Raw genomic sequence first — 21969 nt, forward strand, 5'->3', positions numbered from 1 at the left:
TGCCAGAGTTGAGTTGATTTTCTGACTGGAAGGTGAGCTTTATTGGGGAGGTGCCAGAGGGTAGGGTCAGACTATGAAGGGGGCCCCTTTGATCTCTGCTCCAGAAGGGCAAAGGCCCACAACATAAAGCATGAATCCCACTTGCACATTCATTCAGAGAAGCTTCTCTGACCTCATAGCCCAGGAGTCTGAGGTAGATGCCAGATTAGCTGAGGATGCAGGGGTTTGTGCTGCCTAGCTCCTCCACATTTTGCTAGGAAGCCACTGCGTCTGGGAAAGTTGTGAGCTGTCTGTAAGGGGCAGCTGGAGTGGGAAGCAGTGAGACAGCAGTGCTACAGTAGGAGCTGTGGCAAGTTAACTCTGGAGTCCTAAAAACCAGAACCAGGGTAAAGGGAGTTTTAGCTGAAATGATACCATCTCCTTGAAAGGAGACTCATTTGATACTCTAATGAGTCTCCTTTCAAGGAGATGGTTATCATTGCAGCCTGCAAGGTGAAGTGCCTTCAGCCTTACAATTCTGTTCCATCTATCATTCTGAGAGTCACTGCTACACAGTGCTGGCACGTAGGTATTCAATAAATATTAGTTGATCGAATGAATTTGTTGTGGTAATCAAGAGGCCTGGGGGTCAGGGATGGACTTTCAAAGTTTAGCAGGCAGTGAAGCAATGGCTGAAAAACTCTGGGTTGGAGCTGATCCCTGATATTCTTAGGGGTGATGGATTCCCTCTCCCTGGGGCCAAGTTCTGCCTGCAGGATATCAGTCCTCTGGGAGTCCCTACCACTGTTGCTGATTCCTAGGCTGTGTGGCTGCATTCCTAGCCATGGCCAACAGGTGGCAGTGCCGCCTGTGCCATGAGACAGCTCAAAGATCCAACAGCATGGCTGGCTTCAGCAGAATGCCCTTCCTGTGGGTTAATGTGCCTATTAGAGAGCTCATGGCCTCTAGGGTGGGGGTAACCAGCTATCATGGACCTACTGAGTCCCAGGTAGAGGAGAGAGGGAATAGAGATAGAAGTTAGCCTGACTGGAACCTGTTCTTGCCATCACCCTTACCTCCAGAAGGCCCACTCTTTCAAGCCTGCTTCTTTTACAGACCCTCAGCCATCAGTGGGGCTGCTCCACTTCCCCAGGGACTATATACATTCCCTGTGACCTTGGGCCCCAGGATCTATGTTCAGGATATTTGGAGCCAACAAGCAGGCATGGGGCAGTGAGGCCTTTGCTGGGCTCCAACCAAGGGTGGCCTGTCATCTGCATTTCCTCTGGGTGCAGGAGGAGGCAAGAGCTGCCAAGACCTGATGATTCTCTGTGGGCATTCTAGAAGTGGGTGTCTAATGGGATTTGGGGAGATGGGAGGTAGGCCTGGCTGTAAGAATGTGTCAAGGAGTTTGGAGTCATGGAAAGACTCTGGGCTCTTGAATTTTAACAGAATTTATCAATTTATTTTTTTAATTACGACTATGACTACTTTTTAAAATACCTTCATTTGTTTTTATGTAGTACTGAGGATCAAACCCCAGTGCCTCCCATGTGCCATCCAAGCACTCTACCACAGCCCCTGCTCCCAGAATCTATTTTTCTTAAGACATCTTTCTGTCGTGGGCAAGGACTGGTCTGCACTTGCCTAAGAGGCATCCAGGATGCTGGTCTACCTAAGCAGCAGTGGGGAGTTGAGGGAGTGACCAACAAAATGCTCTGTAGCCAGTGCTAGAGGCCTAGCTCTAGTTCCTTGAGAGTCCATCTTGGATAGCAGGAGTTTCTACTGTTTAATTTGGGGCTCTAGGCAGTTACCTACACCAGGCTTGTGGGCACTAGGATGAATAGTATAAAAGCCCAGAAGCCCTGAGATTGTGATCCTGGGGGCACCTTTCAGGGGACTAGAAAGGAACAGAAACCTGGGGCTTGGGTTTTTAACCCAATTCTGCAGTTGCTCCTGCCCTAGGTTGGGGGATAGAGCTTGCATCCCCTCTGTACCCCCAAGCTCTGACCTCTTCTATGATTAATGAGCTGACGATTCTGCATCAATAAGGAATTAACCTAGAGCCCCTACCCATCAATAGCCAGGAGCCCAGATCTCTAGCCCCACCCCCACTCATGCTGGAATGCTCCAGGGCCCCTAAGCAGACCAACACTATATGGCTCTACACACACCTGCATCTAAGTCCTCTCCCCAATACTGCTGCCTAGAATTAACCCCTGAACTGCCTCAGTCCAACCCCTACTATCAACTCACTATCCCCCATACATATAACACAGGCAACAGCTGTTTATATTGGTTTAATCCATGTCAAATGTAGTTTACAAAGGGAAAGGACAAGTACCTTTGTATAGAATATACAGACACAGCATCACACCATGGGGCCCACAGGAGGGGCAAGGAGACAACTTTTCCCTGGGAACAGCACCTCTACTCCCAGGAATGGTTCTTAGCAGAAGGCTGTGCAGCCAGGGGCGCCTTCAGTCAGCCCCGACCTCAGCTTCTGCTTCAGCTCGGGACCTACTTCCTGCCCCACCTTCAACTCCTTATGAAGAGCCCTATGAGCTAAGACTAAGGAGAGGGTCATGTCCCTCAGGGCATGTACCCCATGTCTGGGAGAAGAAATATACACCACTGAACACCGAGCACATGGGAGAGGGAAGGGACGCCACGGGAGAGGGAGAGGCAGGTACCCTAAGAGGTGGTTGGGCCGAGCCCCCAGCCAGCCCTGAAGGAGGCACTGCTTCCAGAGTTCTTAAAAAAAGAGAAGAAAATAATACAACCAAAGGTGGGGGCATGGAGGGCAAAGGAGTTGTCCCATTTATACACAACATTGTAAACATACATGGTCTATATTACATGTGCTTCAGTCTGGTGTTTGCATGTCTGTCTGTCCATCTGGGAGCTGTATCTCAGGAGCCTTGCCCCTCTACTCCCCACCCCTACCTCCCTGCTCCATCCTGGGAACAGAGGCCTGGATGGGTATGGTTCTCAGGCTTGGTGGGAGCCAGCAGGCAAGGCCTGGGCCTCAGCCTCCACTCTGGCTCCAGAGTCCTGTGTGTGTGTATGCTTGTGTGCGCGCATGTGAATGTATGTACACGGGGAACCTGTGTGCAAGTATGTACAAGGGGAGAGGGTCACTGTCACAGAGGCTGGGGGCAGATGAGGCTGCTCGAGGCAAGGCCTGCTGGGTGGCTAGCTCACAAGTAGATCCTCCGAAGGTCTCCAGGCGCTGTGATGGTGTTGCACTGAGGGCAGAGCTTCTTGGCACCCTGCAGGGGGAAGAGGGCTATGATCAGACACGTGACACATTTATCCATGTGAGTACTTGGGCCTACAGCCACGTCTCTCTGCACTAGTGTGTGCTGGGATTCTGGTTGTGTCAGCCAGGCTGGGGATGCATGGGCGGCCTCTGAGCAGGCAGGCACGCTCCTGTGTTGGGGGGACGCCAGGATCAAACCGCCTGGCCAGCCCCGCAGCGGGAGCCCCGGTAATGAGAACAAGGCTGGGTCCAGCTGTGGCTGCCGCGGCCCTAACGAGATTACATGCGGCCTTTGATCAGGACACAGAGCCCACGTCCGGGCCTTTTATTGCTGTCTCCGGGCGACATTTTAATGGCTGCTCCTGAGCGAAGAACAGGGCCAGGAGCAGAAGGAGCTTAGTAATGGGAGGGGGAGGGGCTGAGGCCCTGGTCCTGCTTACCCACCACAAGCCTCCTCCTGACCTGGGGTCTCACCAATATGTGTGATGTGGTGGGCCTTCTAGGGGTGTGGGTGGTGGAAAGGAGAATGTAGTGAGCCCATGGAGGGGAGAATTTAATAAACCTGAGGTGGGGGGCAGAGTGATTTTGGGGGTGGAGGGTACGGTAGATATGCTGGCCCTGGCTCTGTTCTATGCTCCTGTTCTTCCTTATCCCTGACTGCCCACCTCCCCTAAGCAGGTACAAGCAAAGGCATGAACACCCGGGCAGTGCCCCCCCAAACAGCACCCTACTCCCCAACTTCCACACCACCTCACCAGGGTCCGCAGCCAGCATTCCTCGCAGTGCACATGCCAACATTGGATTGACGTTAGGGGCATTGAATATGAGTCCTAGGGAAAAGGTGGGCAGAGAAAGAATCACTGAGGCAGGAACACCCTTCAAAGAGCCTAGATCATAGTTGCAGTGACCCTTTCCAACACTCCACAGCACTAAAGCCTGACCAAGGGCACCCCAAATTCCCTCTTACTTACCATGCAGATGAGGCATTTGTATCGGTCCCCCCGAGATAGCTGCCGTTCAAGCTCCCTAACCCGAGCCTTCAGGGCCTCAAATGTGGTCACAGCTGAATCTTCAGTGATTCTATAAAGAAGATGTACAGTTGGGTAGTAGGCTGATATCCCCAATCTGAACCTCCAGCCTGCACCTCCCTTAATCCAGAACCACGTGTTTCCTAGACATCCCACATGCTCTTTCTCCAATGCCCCATAGCTGCAAACCCCACTTCAAAACTAAATCCATTCTTTGTTCCTCTATCTCCACCTGACGAATTTCCGAACCAGATACCTGAGAACCATTCTCAATCACTCTGAGTCATTTTCAACTTCAAAAATCTCTCACTTCTCTCCTAATACCTCTGGAATCACTCCCTTCCTTCCACCCTTACCATTTCTGGTTGGGCCTCCTGGACTATTCTACGGATAACTCACCTGAGCAGCAAATAACTTCCCCACTCTAGTCCTTTATCTCCATACCATCCTTCCAGCACCAAGAACTTACAGAGTGAAAGCAAATCTGACCATTTTTACTCCAACATTTCAATGTCTCTCAGACTAAAGCTCTAAAGCATTTCTTCTCACTCTGGCCCTGTCAGCCTGTACTCCTCATCACCCTGCCTATCCACACAAACTGGGCAGTGTCTCCAAGTGTACCACCCTTTCCCAGTCTCTTGGCCTCTTTGCACTTTGTTTCCTCTGGATCCTCCCAACCCCCTCGCCCAAACTCACCGTTCTGCTTCATCATCATCAGTACCACTACTGGGGAATTTCGGGGCATCCTTTATCCAACTCGACCCCAAAAGTCTAACTGCAAAGATCTTTGTGTCCTCCACTAGACTGAGTTCCCTGAGGGCAGGCTGCTCACTTGGCCAGTATTTACTCTGGACATAAGCCCCACTTCTGGCATCTGAGCATGAGTAAACATTTGCAAAATGAAGAGCTAGTCCAACCTCTAGGGAAAGAGAGATGTGGGGCTGGACAGATCCCATATAATCTAGGTCCCTTTGCCATAAGCCTGGCTTCCCTCAAGGGCTCCTTGTTATTTCTTCCTAGGCTCATTTGATACCCTGGTAAGCCTCAGCCTGTTGTCCAAACCCTGTACCACAAGGTCCCTATGACTTTTCCAAGACCGGTCATACTACTGAACAGGGAATAGTTAGGATTCTTCAAGGATCCCTCTTGCCCCTCCTAAAACACTAGTGAATAGGGCTACTCACAGAGGGAGAAAAATACCTGCTGGAAGAGTAGAAAAACTGTACTGGGGATGGCCTTAGGGAATAAGTATGATGATAATACAAAGAAAATAGCTAAAATTTATTAAGCACTTACTAAATGCCAGGGATTATACTGAGGAACTATAATTATTATCCTATTTACACCTCATAAAAACCTTGTGAGAAAGTTCTAATATTCCCATTTCTATACATGAAGAAATTAAAGCACTGAAAAATTAAATAGCAACCCAATGTTCACAAAGATTTGGGGAGATGGGATTCCAAGGTGGCAGACTGATCCTGTGGTCAACTGTGTGACTGACTGTTACTCTATACTGGTTTATAAGGAGATGGATCTCCAGGCTAAGGGAACAGTAGAAATAAAGACCAAGAGGCCCAAGAGTTCAGTTGGGCTGGAAGGCTCACTTGTAGGTAGGCAAAAGTTGCTAAAATGACAGAGCACACTTGTCTGGCAACTCAATTCCATAGTCAGAAACTGAACTATCTCATGGGTGATGGGAATTGTGAGGATATTAGAAGAAGGGTGTGATAAAACAGCTAAGGTTCCACAGGCATTTAATAAGAATGGGAAAAGTAGGACTGAACAGGGTAGGGAGGCCACAGGTAGAAACACAGTGAGGTGTGGCGTGGGCATGGACAGTATCCTGGGGGGTGCCTGTTCTGCCAGCTTTGGCGAGACAATGGTCCAGAAAGCTTGAAGTGGCTTATTACTGTTAGATACAAATAGTCCTGGGGGATGTAAGAAGGATAGTGGTAACATTTGATGGGCAACAACAAACTTCAATCTCTGAATTTTTTCTTTTAGGGTGCTAGAAGCAACACAGAATATAACTCCCTAGTGGTCTGTGTTCCTGCACTGGGAGTGCTGTAGATCCACCAGCTCATAGATCCATGATTCTTTAGGCCTTGCTTCTCCAGGGATGCTGGGAAAGGCTGTCTCCAGCATACTGATTCCCACTCAGTCTCCTGGCTCTGGAAAGTCTTCACCCCACCCTCACAAGTACCTGCATAGCTGGCTCCTTTCCTGGCATTCTGCCTGATGCCATATGTACCATCTCTATCTCAATTGCTGCTAATAAACTCCTGATAAGGATGGGGAGTTATGCTCCCTTCTCCTCCAAGACCCATGCTAGGAATTTCAAAGATGGGAAACAAATGCCTAAGAACTCCAAGGCCACATCATAGGCCAAGATACAGCTCCAAAGCCTACCTGTCCTAGATTTGCTCAGCACAAACCTGGCCTCTAATCTTTGCTCTGGTGAAATACCCAGTCCTCCAGCTCCGGACCCAGCTTGGTTGTGAGCTATTCCTAAATCCCTCCAGGACATGAGGAGGTCAGATTCCCAGAGAAAGCCATAGCATCCTGCCTTTACCCTTCCCTGAAACATGAAACAGATCTAGGGCAGGATTCCATACTTTGTGGATGAGGAAGACAGAAGTCATGGGGATGGAAGGGCTCCAATCTTGGCTAATCCAGACCTCCTGGTGATCTCTGCACAGGAGCAAGCCAATCCCCAACTCATCCCGAGAGCCCTACCTACTGGAGCCTGTGCTCACACAGGTGGGACTTCCCCCAGCCTTGGGTGGGTAGCACCTTCATGGATGGCCACTGGCTCTGGCCCCCCATCTCCCCCTCAAGCGCCATCCCTGATTAATGATCTTGTCTTTCTGATTTATGAGCAGCCCCTCCAGACGAGGGTGGGTGCCCCTTACAGCCCCGCCTGCCCCGCTCAGCTGGAGTAGGAGAGAATTATTAAATAAACATCCATACGTCATTCCTCCCCCCCAAAGCTGGTTGCGCCGAACCTGTACGGCCCGCTCTGGCGCTGACACGGAGCAGCTGCAGTGATTCATGGGCAGCCGGGCCCTGCGCTGCGGCCCATACATCATGCCAGCAGCACTCGCGGCCCCGGCCGAGATAAACTGATCAACCACAACGGGCTGGAATGAATTTATGACAACACAAAATGGAGGGAAACAAATGGGAGGTGACCCTGGGCCACCGACCCAGCCCTGCACCGGCCTGCAATCCACTCTCCTGGCAGGAGGCAAGATGGAACACTGGTCCTAGAATGAAGAGGCTGCCTTTTAACCCCAGGGAACCTACCCTGCAACTGGAGGGAGTGGGGTGGGTGCAGGGAGATAAGCAACGGCCAATGGCTGCAGCTCTAGGCAGCCCATACTGGACAATACCACCTCCTAGGGCCAGAACTAGTCTTGCTTGGGCTTCTGGAAAGGCAGTGAGATGCCCAGCTGATATCAAATCCTTGTGGCTCCCAGGGATAGAGGCCAGAGAGACTGCCCGGCCCTAGGTAAAGTACTAATGGATCTCTTTTTCCCCTGCTAGAAAATCCTGGCCAAAAATTCCTACCAGAAGTGATGAGACCCAATGCTCCTGCCTAAAACCCACTGCGAGCGCCACCCGGGACAAGAAAAATGAAACCAATTTAGCTCCCGATTAAGAAACAGAAACTGGAGATGAATCAAGTGCGCCGGCTGGGCTGGGCGGCCATACATCACATTCCCCGGGCGGAGGCCGGCGCAGCGGGCAGGCAAGCAGGCGGACTGCACCTCCCTCCACCAAGGCTCCCAGGGCTGTGGCCCAGCGATCAATTCACAGAGTCACGCTTAGCACCAGCTGGGCTCCAATGTCGGCCGTGCGCCCAGGGCAGCAGGACTCAGCTACACTTGGGAAGGCCAGAAGCCCTGGCAGCAGCCTTCCTTCCAGCAACCCCCGCCACCCTGCTCCTGCACAGCCGTACTCACTTCTCGATGTCACTGTTCTTGCACGTCTTCTGCATGGCCTCCTGCTTGCTGCTTTCACCATTGCTGGTGGATGGCATCTCTGCAGGGACACAGGGACAACTCATACTTTGGACAGAATGGATAGCATAGGTGAGGGCTTGGGCTTGAGTCAGTCACCACTATCTAGGAATCCCTCTCACACCCATTACTGCTAACCTGGACTTACCATCACTGGCCCATTTAGAGAACTCAGGTGTGATGCGGGTGCTGGGAGGGCCACCACTAGAGAAGAAGAAGAAAAAAGAACACAGTGAGGCCTGAAGGAATACAGACAACCCCGCAGGTGGATACTGGGTTGAGCCCTGCCTCGGGCTTTCTATCCCACCACCCCATCATGCTACGCCTGTGCCCACACTTGCTTTAGGACTGCGCCCCGGAGTGCCTCTCTCTCCTTGGCTTCACCAGGTTCCTCGCCTGTGCAGGGGATGACGTCAGCCTCCGTGTATCTGGCATGGTGGTCAAGGACAATGGATCCTAGTTTTGTTGTAAGCCACGAAGGCAAAATGCTCAGGATTCCCTGCGGCCAAAGTTGAGCCTCTGACCCTGGAGGTGGTGTGGGCAAGTACCAGAGGTACTAGCTACTTTTCCTATTCCCAACGGCCTTCTGTGCCAGCCCCACCTTGCCCATAGAGACCCAAGGATACTGTGGCTTCCCATACTCCAGAGTGTCATCCCCATCCACATCCAAGTCAGCATCACTGTCCGGGTTCTCTTTGCCGCTGCACATGACGAAGCCAGAGCCTGTGGGAAGCAGGGTATAAGGAGGGCCATGGACCAAAAAGACTAGGCCAAGTGTGCTTTATATGCTGCCTCTAAGTAGGAATCAGGTAGGAGGGCGAGATGAGGCACAAATAGAAACTTGGGCTTGGGATATATCGAATCAGATACTTAAGTGCTCCTGAGTGATATTTCAGTCCTTTTACAATGCATATCTCTTTCTCTCTGTGGTCTCTGTTCATAAATTAGCCCATTCATATGCTATGTCAAGTCCTCAGGCAACACCCTGTCCTAGGCCTGCTATCCATCTGCCTTCCAGATCCAGGAAGAGCAAAAAGAAAGTAGGGAAATCCAAGTGCAAAAGGTCGGCCCAGCCCCAACCAGGACCTGGGCTTCCTTATGTCCCATTGTCCAGTCTGACAAGTCCATCAAAGAGAACAGACTGATTAAGGCCAATCAGAGCCATAGAGCGGGACCCCCAGCCAACATCCTGATTTTGGCCGCTAGGTCCTTGCCAGCAAAAACTCCAGGCAGCTGTTCAAATATTTGGTGTCTGAAGCGCCTGACATTAATTATTCATCTCTACCTCACGCAGACCAGATTCCTGGACAAGTGTAGTTATAAAGGGATTAGGAATGGACAGACAAGGGAGAACAGGCATGCACACCTGCCTCTCAAAGCAGTCTATGAAGGCAACCAGACTCGGCTGGGGCAGGCCAAGGGCCAGGCTGAACCCCAAGCAGCTGACCACTTGAGGTTCATTTGACAATGCCACAGGCAGACTCTTGGCTAATGGGGAAGGGTGAGTTAGTGAGACCATACCAAGCCAGCTCACTTGCTGGATGGTGTCCGACTCCCAGAACCACCCTTCTTGAAAGCCCACGGTCAGGGACCATAGAGCTGCCCCCCAGCCATTGCCCTACTTCTCTATGGGTCTCAGACCATAGCTACTAGCCAGCATGGCAGCTCTGCCAGGGATGGTGGGGGGGGGGGGGCTCTGTGGTTAGTAGGATCTGTAAATAAATCTTAAAGAAGCAAGGAAGCATTTAGAACTCTGCCCAATGATCTCAGAAATGTCTTGTCCATTCTTAGGTGCCTACACTCTCATCAGAGAAATAGGTAATAGTCCTGTAATAGCTTAAGCCTCTTGTGTATTCCTTCATCCTGCCTACCTTTTAGTTTTAATCCTTTGTTTTCCTTATCCAAAACCATGTATGACTCAGTCAAGTTCAGACTCTTCAATTAAATCTGTGAAGATCTATATGCATCTATTTCTCTACACTCACTCTCTTCTCATTTCACTCCAGAAGCCCTGTGCACATGGACATGGAGACTACTTGCTGTGTTCCAGCCATACATTGAGACCTTTGTTTATGCTATTTACTCCATCTGGAATGTTCTCCTTCTACCAAGCCCTGAAAAGCACTTTCTTCCTGCTCCTCCTCCAGTCTGTTCTCAAAGATTCTATTCATCCCAGAGGTAAGCAGCACCAGAAAAAGAAAGAAAGAGGCTGGGCATTCCCTAGGCTCCACCCTCACTGACAGTCCTCATTTGCCCTCGACCTGGAGGCACTGACACACTTGAACAGCAGGCAGGTCAGCAGCGGGGCCATTAAGCTGAGAAAACACCAAGTTACAGCTCTGTCTCCTGTTCAGGGCCAGGTGTCCTGACAAGCAATTCCTGCCTTGTGGGTGAGTGGCACCTCTATAAACCCTCTGACAGTTTGGGAGACAAACTCCGCCATCAATCAGAATGTAGCTATCAGGTTCACTTAGAGCCTGTGCCCCCCGAGCCCTGCCAACCCCCCTCTTCCAAGTACATGCAGCTCAGCAGCCAGCCTCACATCCTCTGCTCAGTCTCTCCCTGCCTTGTGGGTGGGCAAAAAAGCAGAGAACCCTGGCACTACTCCCAAGCCACTATGGCTCCCTTGGCAAATCAGGAAAGACAGGGTGCCATACCTGTCAGAAGTCCCAGCATATAAAGCAGTCCTGTGGCTTGAAGTCCTTTCCTCTGTAGTATAACTGCCTGCCCTGCTTAGACCAGGACCCATCCTCCATGGGAACAGAGATACTATGGTCTCCCAAATCCTATATGCTTTATGCTTCATGTCTGGGTACTTCCTATCCCATGTGCCTATAACTTTCTTCCTACGGGTCTACAAAACAAATACCTACTCAGTTGGCAAGTCTGACTTAGCTCAACCTTCTATTATTGACTGGCAGTGCCTACAAAGAGTAGTTGCAGAAGGAAGGACTTTCCACCTCTAATATTCTTTCAATCTTTATGGAGCACATCCTGTCTGGCTCAGTGTGGAGAATACACAAGACATGGCTCCCCAACCTCCAGGTACTCAGTGGGGGATGTGACTTGCTCAGGTACTTACACATCTTACACGTATGTGTCCCTTCCTTGCTGTCCACCCAAACTACTGCGTTACTCACCTTTATTACCATGTATTGTCATTCTCCCTCCTCAGACCAAAAAGTGCAAGGGTCTCAAGTGTGACTCACTGCTGTGATCTCTGCATTGTCCAACAGGGCTGGCTAGGCCCAGAGCAGGTGCCATATAACATACCAGAGCAGTACTGGCAACACTGCTCTATGAGGCACTGGGGTCCTGTGCCAGAAGTAAGGCTGGGCCTAGAAAAACCTTATGACACAGCCTTCCCTATTCTACTGCAGTTCCCAGCCAGGTGGCAACCTTCTGTTCCTCTGACCAGTGAGACAGGAGGGAAAGTGTAACATCTTATTTGCCAAGGAAAAGGCCTCTCTGCCTTTGGTCTGAGTAGTCTTCTCTGACCCTTACCCCATGCCCCAGCTGAGACAGATGTTGGGAACCTCTCTCTACCCCCACAGGTGTTCAGAACAGGCTGCCACTGCCAATTTCACTCTGGTGTTGCCCTAGCCTGCTCCAACCTCCTTCCCAGCACATTAAACTTTATTTTCTTAATGAAATGTCACTTGCTGACTTCTGGCAGAATCATAATAAAAAGAAACGGCCATAAAGCCGTTTTATGCAGACAGCACCCCCGCCAGTTTACCCCCTCCTGCTTAGAGAGGAAGGCTCCACAGTCGTTTTATGTTCTCAGCTGCTGGAATATCCCAAGCCAGTACTCAGAGGCAAGATGGCACAGATAGCTCCTTTCCAAGTCTCTGGCTCCTCTTCCCTGAAGCTCAGGGAATACTAGGCAAGCTGCCACTTTTTCTTTTCCTTTTTTTTTTTTTTTTTAGTACCAAGGATTGAACCCAGGAATGCTCAACACCACTGAGCCACATCCCCAGCCCTTTTCATATTTTATTTTGAGACAGGGTCTCGCTAAGTTGCTGAGGCTGGCTTTGAACTTGTGATCCTCCTGACTCAGTTTCCTGAGCTGCTGGCATGAGGCATGTGCCACTGGCGCAAGTTATTCCTTCTGGTGCTGCTTTCCAGGGAAGGAACTTGGTTCCTAGGACTTCTAAGATGACTCATACCCCTCAGTCACTAGGAGGGGCCCCTGACTAGGGTTCTAACCCACCTGAAAGCAGCAAAAAAAGGCTAGAAAGCAAACTAAGTCTGATGGTGAGCAATGCCCAGTAGAGTGGGAGCCAGGCTTGCCCGGTCCTGGGCAGCTGGGCAGTACAAAAATCCCTCTTCCCAGTGAACACTCAGCAATACAGAGGGAGAGGGTTAAGTGCAAACTGATATATAAGTCTAAATTTTATAAAAACAACCCTTTTCCCATAAACTCATTTCTTCCTGGGTCATTGAGAAGGGAGAGAAAAAAAAAATCAGTGTTAATTTAATCAATTGATCAAATGATCGATTGAGAAACTGGAGATGCCTGTTTACTGGGGGTAGTTATGTCCTGAAACCTGAAACCACAAAAAAGGAGCCATCGATTTCCTCACCTGCTACTCTCAACCAAACCAGAACCCAGAGAGAAAGAAGTCGGGGGTCCTCTAGAGCCTAAAGTTCACCTAAGGGGAGGGCAGGGACAGTGCTTCCGGGGAGTTTTACACTGGAATTAGTTACAGATGCAGTTACGGTGTCTTGTGTAAACGCCATCGATTGGGGAGCTGACAGTCTGGGGAGCTGCGATGCGGGACAATCAATCGGCCTGCAGTGTCACCTGCCACCTCGCTGAACAGTTGACAATGCAATTATCCAGTGTGGAGGCAGGGAGTTGGCGTGTGTCAAACGCACTTAGCCACTTTCCGGGCCTCCTCGATAACGCGTTTCACTGCCTCACGTCAGGAAAGACGCTCAGAGACAGACGCCGTTTAAAACCATTGATACTTGCTCCTTCTGCCTGGATTCCCTCTGTCCCAGCTTAACAATTGTGTTCCAAAAGGCGATTAAATCCCATCCGTCGCCACAGGGGACAGAAAGTGCCTTGCTCCTTGCCACCTCTCCTAACCCCTCCCAACAGGCGACAGTCATAACTAAAGGTGGTGGGGAGTTAGAAGCCTCTCTGCATTTCCAGCCAGCCTCCAGTTGTGTGTTGTTCCAACACCTGCCAGTGACTAGACCAAGCAGAACAGCTGTAGTTGGAGACATTTTTAGTATTCAAGACCCATTTGCCCGTGCCCTTGGATTCACAACACCTCTCAGCCCTTTGTCCCATAATCTGATGCTGAAGTTTTAGTAACAAATGGTTGAAAGAATTGCACCAAAGCTACCTTGCCTGTAGTTCTCTCTTCTGATTTCTCATTCCAGGTTGCTTGAAACTAGTCTAAATCTAAGACAGGAACTCAAGAAAAATGTAAGCTATAACCAGAATCTGGCAGGGCAGAAACGATGCATATCAAAATGTTTTATTCCCTCTCCCTACTCCACCTGTTTGATTCAAATGAGCTTCCTGCTCAATAGTTTCACCTAGGACTCAATGACACAGCTAGAGACACCTTCCATTTCTTGTGTAGCCTCCTGGGAAATTCCTCCATCCCAACACTCTTATTTGAAACCAATCATTCCCACGTCCTTTCTTTTGCCTGTCTCTTCCAGATGTGAGGGACTATAGGTTCCCCAAATCCAAACAGGTGGAACTCACTGGCAACTCACTCACTACCACCATAGGTCTCTTCTCTAGGACCTAAGAGTAGCTGGAGTTAGGAAACAAGAAGAAAGGTGTACCATGTGTAATCTGTCACATACCTCTTTTGACTAAGGGTAAGGGCAGGTTTGTCTGTAGGGCTATATAATTAGCTTATTTTCTACGGTTTGCATCTCTGGCATAGAAGGCCCCTGTTTTGCACAGGTTTTGTAGGGTACCCCAGAAAAGCATCTTTTTCTAACTACTTATCTCTTATAGGAGAAGCATTGGGCTTTGTGTGTGGCTCTCTATAAAAACAACACCAGCAGGTTTGCTAACCTCAGGCTCTAAGACAGCAAGCAGCAGCTGAGCAGTCTGAGGACCTCCTCCAGAACTGCAAAGGTTAGAGTATTTCCTAGATACCAAAAATTTCTTCTGACTTACTCTTTTGAAGTTTTTACCTATTTTCTTGGGTCTTTTAAACATCTGTTTCCAGCTGGTCCTATCTTGATGCTCTTCTATTCTGTCTGGTCCTTCATTCTCTCCTAAAATACCAATTTCAAGCACTCCCAGGCCTCAAACATCTGGGCCTTCCCCTTAGAAACCCAAGGGGTCCCATCCTGAAGACCATTCCCTCTAGCAAGCATTTCCTCCAAAACTCTTGCTTGTCTGTTGCCTCCCACAGATGATTTCACTCAAGGTAACTGATCTGACCCATCAGCCCAATTACTGGTGGGCCTGCTGGGAAGGTTTGCTGAGAATGACGAGGAAGCCCTAGTCTGGGAGGAGGGACAGGGGATGATCGGATACGGAAACTTATCTGCAATTCTTCAATTCTTTCATATCTAACAAGGACAGCAATCTCTGTTCTGTCAGCACGCACAGCACAGCTTAAATGGGCCTCGCTGCTCGCCTGCTCATCCTGCCTCTGCCTCCCTCTCTCTGAAGTCGGCTGGGCAGCTTCTTCAGCTGGCGTTATCACTCCCTCTAACCGGTCTTGGCAGGCAATCTAATTCCTCCTGAAAAGGTCACCGCCATTTTAACTGCCTTTCAATCACATTAAGCACGCGCTGCCCGGCTTGCGGCCCAGCCCGCCCGGCGGGCGATCAATGTGCTGCACTGACACCAGCCCGCCTGGCGGGGCCACACCCAACCCCCCAAGAATTGGGCCTATTGGTTCTGGCCAGGAAGGGCAGGCTGACAGATGGCCAGCTTTTGCAGACAGGGTTCAGGAGCAGAGGCAGTCAGATCAGCCAGGGCCTCCCTTTGATAGCTCCCCCCACTGAGGAGGCCCAGCCTCCTCCGCTCTGCTCTCTCTGCCTCATGGCCCCCGTTGATCTCGCTGTAAAACAGCCTTTCAAGTCGGCCTGTCTTTTGACTGCACTAAGCTGTTTAAGAGGCAGCAGCAGCTTCTATCAGGAAAGCTGGAGCAATTCTCTGCAGATAAAGGCACCTCCGGCCGTTCCCTCTTCAAGTCTCACTCTCATTCTCGCTCTCCAAATCGCTCAAAGAAAAGCCCCCTTTGAACTCTCCTCAGGAATTCTTGAAAGAAACAACCTCGCAGTGTAAACACTTAGGGAAAACTGATACCCACCCAGGGCCTGAGAGCCCCTCACACTGCTTGGCAAGTATGTCCCAGCACTGGGGAAAGACTTCACAGAAACAGCAAGCCCTGTGCAGCTTTACCCCCGTAAACCCTGAGTGCCCAGGAGCCATCAGGTCCAGTTTTGTGCCAAGAAACCTAAGAAACTGCCACAGCAATGGAAGATATGAATAGTTACAGCTGCCAACAAAGCTAACCCAGAGCATTCTGGAACTGACTCTGTACAGACTGCCACCACACACCTGTCTGTACAATTTCTGGGCTCATGGGCTCTGCTATTCATTTTTTCAGGGCCTGAGACACACCAGAGATCCAGCATAAGACTAGAATGCAATGGCAACTAATGCAAACAGCTCAGGCTCAGGGAAATAGTTTGGTCTAACCCTCCTGATTTATGTTTTGGCTTGTCTCAGACATGTGGGTAATGTAAGAGAAGCCCACAGGCATAATGTCCCATCTGGGCTCTCAGCCTCTTCACACAGCCAGTCTATGATGCATGGCACTGGAGGTTTCTTAGCATGAGCCCAGGTAGCATGGCCCCAAGGAGGCAAGACCTTCTTCCCAGATGCTGTGAGATTCTCCATGGATCATATGCAGTAGTACTTCCAAGGATGTTTCCAGAAAATGGGAAGCAGACGGGAAGCAGACTGGCTCCCTTTATGATCACAAGCTGCAATGCCAGCTGTGCTTGTGCACAGAAAGAGAGAAGAGCTGGAGGCCAGGAGGCAGGCAGCTCCCTTTTTCCCCCGCCCAAGATGGGAGTTTGACAAGGACAATGACTTTGGCCACCCCACCAATTCTGCTGTCTGAACTGATATTTGGGGGGTCCTACAAGTCATGTCCCTCCAAGTAGTTAGGAGGACATGGAGATGGGTAGGGCCCTGCAGACTCCTCTGCAGCAACTGGGGAGAGCCCAAGGGAAACAGGGAGCAGCTGGGCCCAGGCCCCTCTTGCTTCAGGGCAGAGGGCGCCTAGGGAGAAGGGATAGGATCAGAGTTAAAATTAGATTCACCAATGAAGCTCATGGGAGGTCAAATTTTGCCATAACTCACTCTCTCCTCTGTAACTGATTTCCCTGACACAGGGCTGAGGAGGAGGAGGAAAATCCAATGTGTTTGCCTGGAAGCCCTCAGGGCCCCCAGTGCTGGAGGTGTACAGCAGGTTGCTGGATTCTCATTTATCAGCCTTAAGAGGGATGGAGTGATAAATGCATAACCGTCCCTTTAATATTTTATGCAGGTGCTAACGCGGCTTGGCTGTCACCTTCAATGCATCACCCGAGGCTGAGAGCCCCCCTCGTCACTCCTAGCTTGCAGTCTCACAATTCCATTTCCCCACCCAAATACATCCATTTTAATATGCACATCACAGGCAAGCAGCACAGTCACAAAGGAGCCCCGCCAGAAGCAGTTCCCACGTGGTGGAATGGATGACCAGCCACCAGCCCTGGCCTTGCAATTCCCAACAGATGGATACCCAGCAGACGCCTGTCTACCAGTGTCAATGCCTATGTGTCAGCTGCTTGTACCTCGGAAGCCACCTTCCAGGAGAGTGGTGGCCCGTATCCGCTTCTGCCCACACCACTCATACTCCTCAAAGCGGTTGCTGTTTTCATGCTCGATGTCCACGGCATCATCCTCAGCCATGCAGGAGCCTTCCCTCTGTGAAGAGCAGAGCAGGATCATGCAGGGTCCAAGCCATCCCCACCTGTTCTCCAGGGCTTGCAAGGAAGGCACAGCCCAAGCCCCTGCTTATATACCATATACGCCCCAGCTCTAGGGCTCCTCTGAAGTAAAACCAATTTAGAGGTCAAAGACCTGGACCTCTTCCCAATAACTTTCCATGGGAGCCCAAGTGGGGAGTGAGAAAGAGTGAAAGCAAAGGGAAAGAGCAAACGAAAGGGAAAAGCTGCTAAGATCACATGAAGACCCCAAGAGCCCACAGATTTGGGGGCAGTCAGCAGCTAGTATCAAGGGAAGGGAGGGGAGAATGAAGGTGGGTGGTGACGGTCCCTCTACCTTAGAAAGGCAATGCTCCACATGCCTACTCATCTCCTGTTCCGATCCTGCCAGGGGGCGGTTGCACAGGGGACATACCTGCCCTTCATCTTGCTTCCTCCGTTTCATTTTCCCAATCCGAGCTGCATGGAGAAATCAGAAACAAGGCACAGAATAAGCAATCACTATAACTAGAGTCCCAGTGGAGCTAACACATTCTGACCTGCTGTCAGCCATTAGCCCTTTTGTTCAGTGCCTGATCTGGCCCTCATTTTACAATGCTTCCTCCTGCTCCTTTGGGGAAGAACTTCCTAAGAGCACCAGGGAGGAGATGGGTGCTAGGCCAGGAAGTGTCCACTCTTTGGCTATAGTTGGCTCAAGCTCAACGGATATCTTTCTATCTGCTGTCTTCAATGAGTCCAATGGGCAAAGACACTCCAATTATTGCTAGATATCTCTCCAGAAGGTCAAGACCACAGGCTCTTTGGTGTCAGGAAATACAACTTTAGAGAACATTTCTTGGTTAGAACTCAAGGTCACCCCAGGGGCCAGATTTGGCGTACTGTTTTCTCATCAATTAAACTACCCTTTTATTCCAGGGCTAAGAGCCCTGAAGTACAATCCCTGGAGTCCTACCTAGAATTATCCTAGGAGGAATTGGAAGTTCTCTGATATCCACTGGTCCCATTTTATAGGAAAGGAAACTGAGGCCCAGTTATAAATAGAGAGTATCTGGGTCAGACCATGGATGCCCAGGTCAAGGTACCCAAGATACCTTGAAATGGAAACCCTTGATGTGCCTACCCCAAACCTGTTCCATCATTTCTAATCAGTACAGAGGGGCTAGCAGGCCCCAGAGACAGAGGACCGCCTGCCATGCTATCCCGCAGGAGGCTCAGTTCCAAAGTGCACACTGCAAGCCCACAGCACTGCTAATTAATGCTGAGAGATGCAATCATTTCTAATTAGCTCACTAATCCCTCTCTGTAGTCCTCCTGTCACTGAAGCAGGGAGGGGTCAAAACAAGGGACTCTGTTCTCTCTACTCCCTTCTAGGATACAATAGAAGGATCAGAGATGACCACTATAATACCAGACACTGAAAGGAGAGAAGGAGAGGTGCCTGCCAAGGAGAGGAAGATTCTCCACTGCAGAGCCAGGAAGAACAAATTACATACTATTTTGCTTTTTCTTTTTTTCTGTAGCACAAGGCATTAAATCAGGGTGCACTACCACTGAGCTACATCCCCAGCCCTTTTTATTATTTTGAGACAGGTCTCACTAAGTTGTCAGAGCTGGTCTCAAACTTGTGATCCTCCTGTCTCAGTCTCCCGAGTTGCTTGGATTACAAACATGTACCATCATACCAGGCCAGGAAGAACTTTCTTATGTATGCTGACTCTGATGGGAAGCTTATGAATGCAATAAAGGAAGGAACACAGATGACAGTTATGTTGTAAATCAGAACTTCTAAAGTCAGGCTCAATGTCAGGCACCTTCACAATGAGGCTCATCTACATCTACAATGAAGCTAAGGTTGTATTCCCCCAAGCGCTTAGTGATCTATGCGCTTGCCCAAGAGGCTGACATATGGCAAAGGTAACATAAGAAACCAGGCCTGACTCTGTGGTTAGAATGCTCTCCTGCCCCAATGGTTCCCCATACTTAGCAATATCAACAAAATTGATCCCAGAGAGTGTGCTAGGCTCCAACTCCCACCCGTTGAAGGTTCAAGGAGAAAGCTTCTTCAACTGCAGAGCAGTATGACCCTAGATCAAGACCCAAACCAAAGGGAAAAACCACTGGCCCACCAAACTGAGCATGGAGTTTGAGAAACCTTGGTCTATAGCCCAGCCCATCTCAATTACCTGTGTTTCCACTATAGAGATGTGACTATGTTCTGGGGTTCCTGGGGCTTTGTAGACAAAGATCCAGATCACATTGCTTTGGCTTACTTAACTAGAATCTCAAATTCAGGCAACCTTGACATTCCACGGCTGGGATGGAGAAGGGATGTAATACATCAGAAAGGCATTGAGCAAAGGCCCCCTGAGAATTCTAGAAGTCTAGCCTGAAGCAGTGTGCCAACACAAAAGGTCCTCACTGTCCAATGACTGAATAAAGAAATGAATCTCAGAACTACCAAAGAGGGCATGATACTGGATGCTCTCCTTGTCCAGGACACCCTAGGAGAGCAGATGATCCCTTATAGTCTCAGAAAGCTATGACAATGTACTGGGCTTCTTTTTAAGATCCTCAGGTAAGCAAGGCAGACTTGGTTTTCCCCTGCCATTCATCTTCTAAGACTTGAACTAACTTACCCCAGTGTTGTACAGAGTCTTGTTCTCTACATGAGGCTACCTCTGAGTTAGAGGAGCCAAAGTATTTGCCAAGGAGTAACATGGTATGGTAGAAGCTCAGACTTTGGAGATAAACAAACTTCAGTTCCATAGTGGCTCAGTTACATCCCAGCCTGTGTGATTTTAAACAAATCACTTTCATGTCTCAGAGCCTCAGCTTCCTTATTTACCAAACGTGTGTAACATTTTCCTCTCAGAAGTGTTTTAAGAATGGTGCTTAACATGGTGCTAGCCCATAATGAATGCTCTCCCTTTTTCAGACAAGCAGAACCTGGCAATAGCAAACAAGTGATAAGAGCTGGGGCTCTTGAACGTCCATGGCCTCACTCACTTACTCCAGAGACCCTAAGCAGCTTATAGCCAACCCACATATACACCACACCCCAGTCAGCACAAAAAGCGAGGATCATTCAATTGTGTTCGCAAACAAGAATGCTCCAGAGGTTTGAATCCAAAAGGGGGGCCGCCAGGTAGTGCAAACATGGCCTGCTTTCAGAGAAGGCCTCTAAGAGCTGTCGAGCCCACGCTGATCACTTTTGTGAAATGTGGGCCGACTGATAACTCAAAGAGCCCTGGGATGAGTTAGTTCCTGTTGCCGTGGGAACTCCAGATCTCACTGCATTGTCAAGTCTCAGCAGAGAGGCTGTATTCACACTACTGGGCACTGATTAAAAACTGGAAGAAAAACATTCTCAGCGCCCTGCCGGCTTGTATAGTGAGGTCCCAGCAGTTTGCAAATTCAAAGCTGAGCTCCCGAGTGGAATTATGTAGCTTGTTCCTCATTCTCTGGCACTTATTGCCCCCCAGGGTTCTTCAGGGCCTTTAGAGAGAAATGGGCAAGAGCTGGGAACCATAACCTCCATTAGACGGACGGGGAAACTGAGGGCACCAGCGGTGGTTTGGAAATACTTATGCGCTGTGACTGTGAAGTGAGTGGGCCCCAAAGTGGAAGAGACCCAAGCAAGCCAGGAGCAGCGGGCAGTGAGGAGGTGGCCGGGGGTGGGGCGGAGGGAGGGGCCGGCAGGACTCACCATTCAGTCGGGTCTGCCGGTTGGCTCGCACTCGCAGGAAGGTCTGGGAGAGAATCCCGGACAGATGCAAAAAAAAAAAAAAAAAAAGAGGACAGAACGTCAGACACAACCTGGAGTCCTGGCCCCGCTCCAGCCCCCGACCCTAGTCCAGGCCTGCCCCGCCCCAAACAACCCGTAAACAAACCTACTTCCTCCCTCCCTCCGGCCCCCCTGCTTCGCCGGCCGCTCCGGGCCCTCGGCATAGCCGCCGGGGCTACTCTAACGGGACCCCGTGGCCGCCACGCGGTGCCGCCCCAGCCCCGGCGTCCGGTGCTCCGGGCCCCGCAGCCGCCCGGCTGGCGAGGGCGGCGATGCGGGCGGATTCCCCCCGGCTGCCCGGCGGCGGCGGCACCTCAGCTCCCAGCAGCGGCGGCGGCCATGTTGGCCATGATCACGTGACCCTCCGCCGTCGCGCGCTGGGGGTGAAAGTTCACAATGGGGGGGCGGCCGGACTGGGACCAGGAAATAGCCGCTCAGAACTCTGGTAGCCACTAGCTGGGGCCGCCCGCAGGGTCCCTCCCACTGCCCCTACAGCCTGCCAGCCCCAGCTTTAGTGCCTGCAAGGTCCTTGCCCCCGACCCACGGCCCCTCCCAGAGCCCGGTCCCAACTCGCTCCTCCCGCACGGCCTCCCTAGGGCATCCGCTCTAAAGAGGCGCGTTGCTGCGGAGGAGGTGTCGGAATTGATCGTCCGCTGGCCATCCCATCGCAAGTTCCCAACATTTTCCTACTTAGCCCAGTGCATCCCGTTCCTGCTAGTAGAAGATTCCCCATATTTCACTGTTGCTGGACATCCCCTGAAGCTCCTCAAGAGGACCTCATGGCCAACACTGAGCTCAGCATCCCCCAAACAGGCGCTTGCTTCCTGGGTTCTCAGTTCATAAGGGAATGCCACCATCACTCAGGTGTGCCCACAGTTAATAGAGAGTCGCTCTTGC

The 21969-nt window shown here is 50.6% G+C and overlaps 1 protein-coding gene across 4 annotated transcripts in view; it reads right to left on the reverse strand.

The window, feature by feature from the left end:
• Positions 1 to 2266: 2266 nt before the first annotated feature.
• The window catches only part of Rnf220 (ring finger protein 220), a 212544-nt gene continuing 192841 nt past the window's right edge, over positions 2267 to 21969 (reverse strand). Inside the window, exons 1-11 of one of the 4 annotated variants that reach the window (XM_076860573.1) lie at positions 21183 to 21414; positions 20995 to 21037; positions 17704 to 17747; positions 17136 to 17268; positions 8921 to 9017; positions 8636 to 8722; positions 8443 to 8498; positions 8238 to 8316; positions 4213 to 4321; positions 3997 to 4071; positions 2267 to 3251 (exon numbers count right to left, since the gene is read on the reverse strand). In XM_076860573.1, the coding sequence (XP_076716688.1) occupies positions 3180 to 3251; positions 3997 to 4071; positions 4213 to 4321; positions 8238 to 8316; positions 8443 to 8498; positions 8636 to 8722; positions 8921 to 9017; positions 17136 to 17268; positions 17704 to 17747; positions 20995 to 21037; positions 21183 to 21236 (849 nt within the window). In that variant the 5' untranslated portion in view covers positions 21237 to 21414 and the 3' untranslated portion in view covers positions 2267 to 3179. Of the gene's footprint in view, positions 3252 to 3996; positions 4072 to 4212; positions 4322 to 8237; positions 8317 to 8442; positions 8499 to 8635; positions 8723 to 8920; positions 9018 to 17135; positions 17269 to 17625; positions 17748 to 20994; positions 21038 to 21182; positions 21415 to 21969 lie in introns of those variants that run through there. The other 3 variants (XM_076860572.1, XM_076860571.1, XM_076860570.1) reach the window with 3 other exon arrangements.

The sequence above is a fragment of the Callospermophilus lateralis genome, chromosome 7 (genome assembly GCF_048772815.1).
Source record: "Callospermophilus lateralis isolate mCalLat2 chromosome 7, mCalLat2.hap1, whole genome shotgun sequence".
Classification (NCBI taxonomy): domain Eukaryota; kingdom Metazoa; phylum Chordata; class Mammalia; order Rodentia; family Sciuridae; genus Callospermophilus; species Callospermophilus lateralis.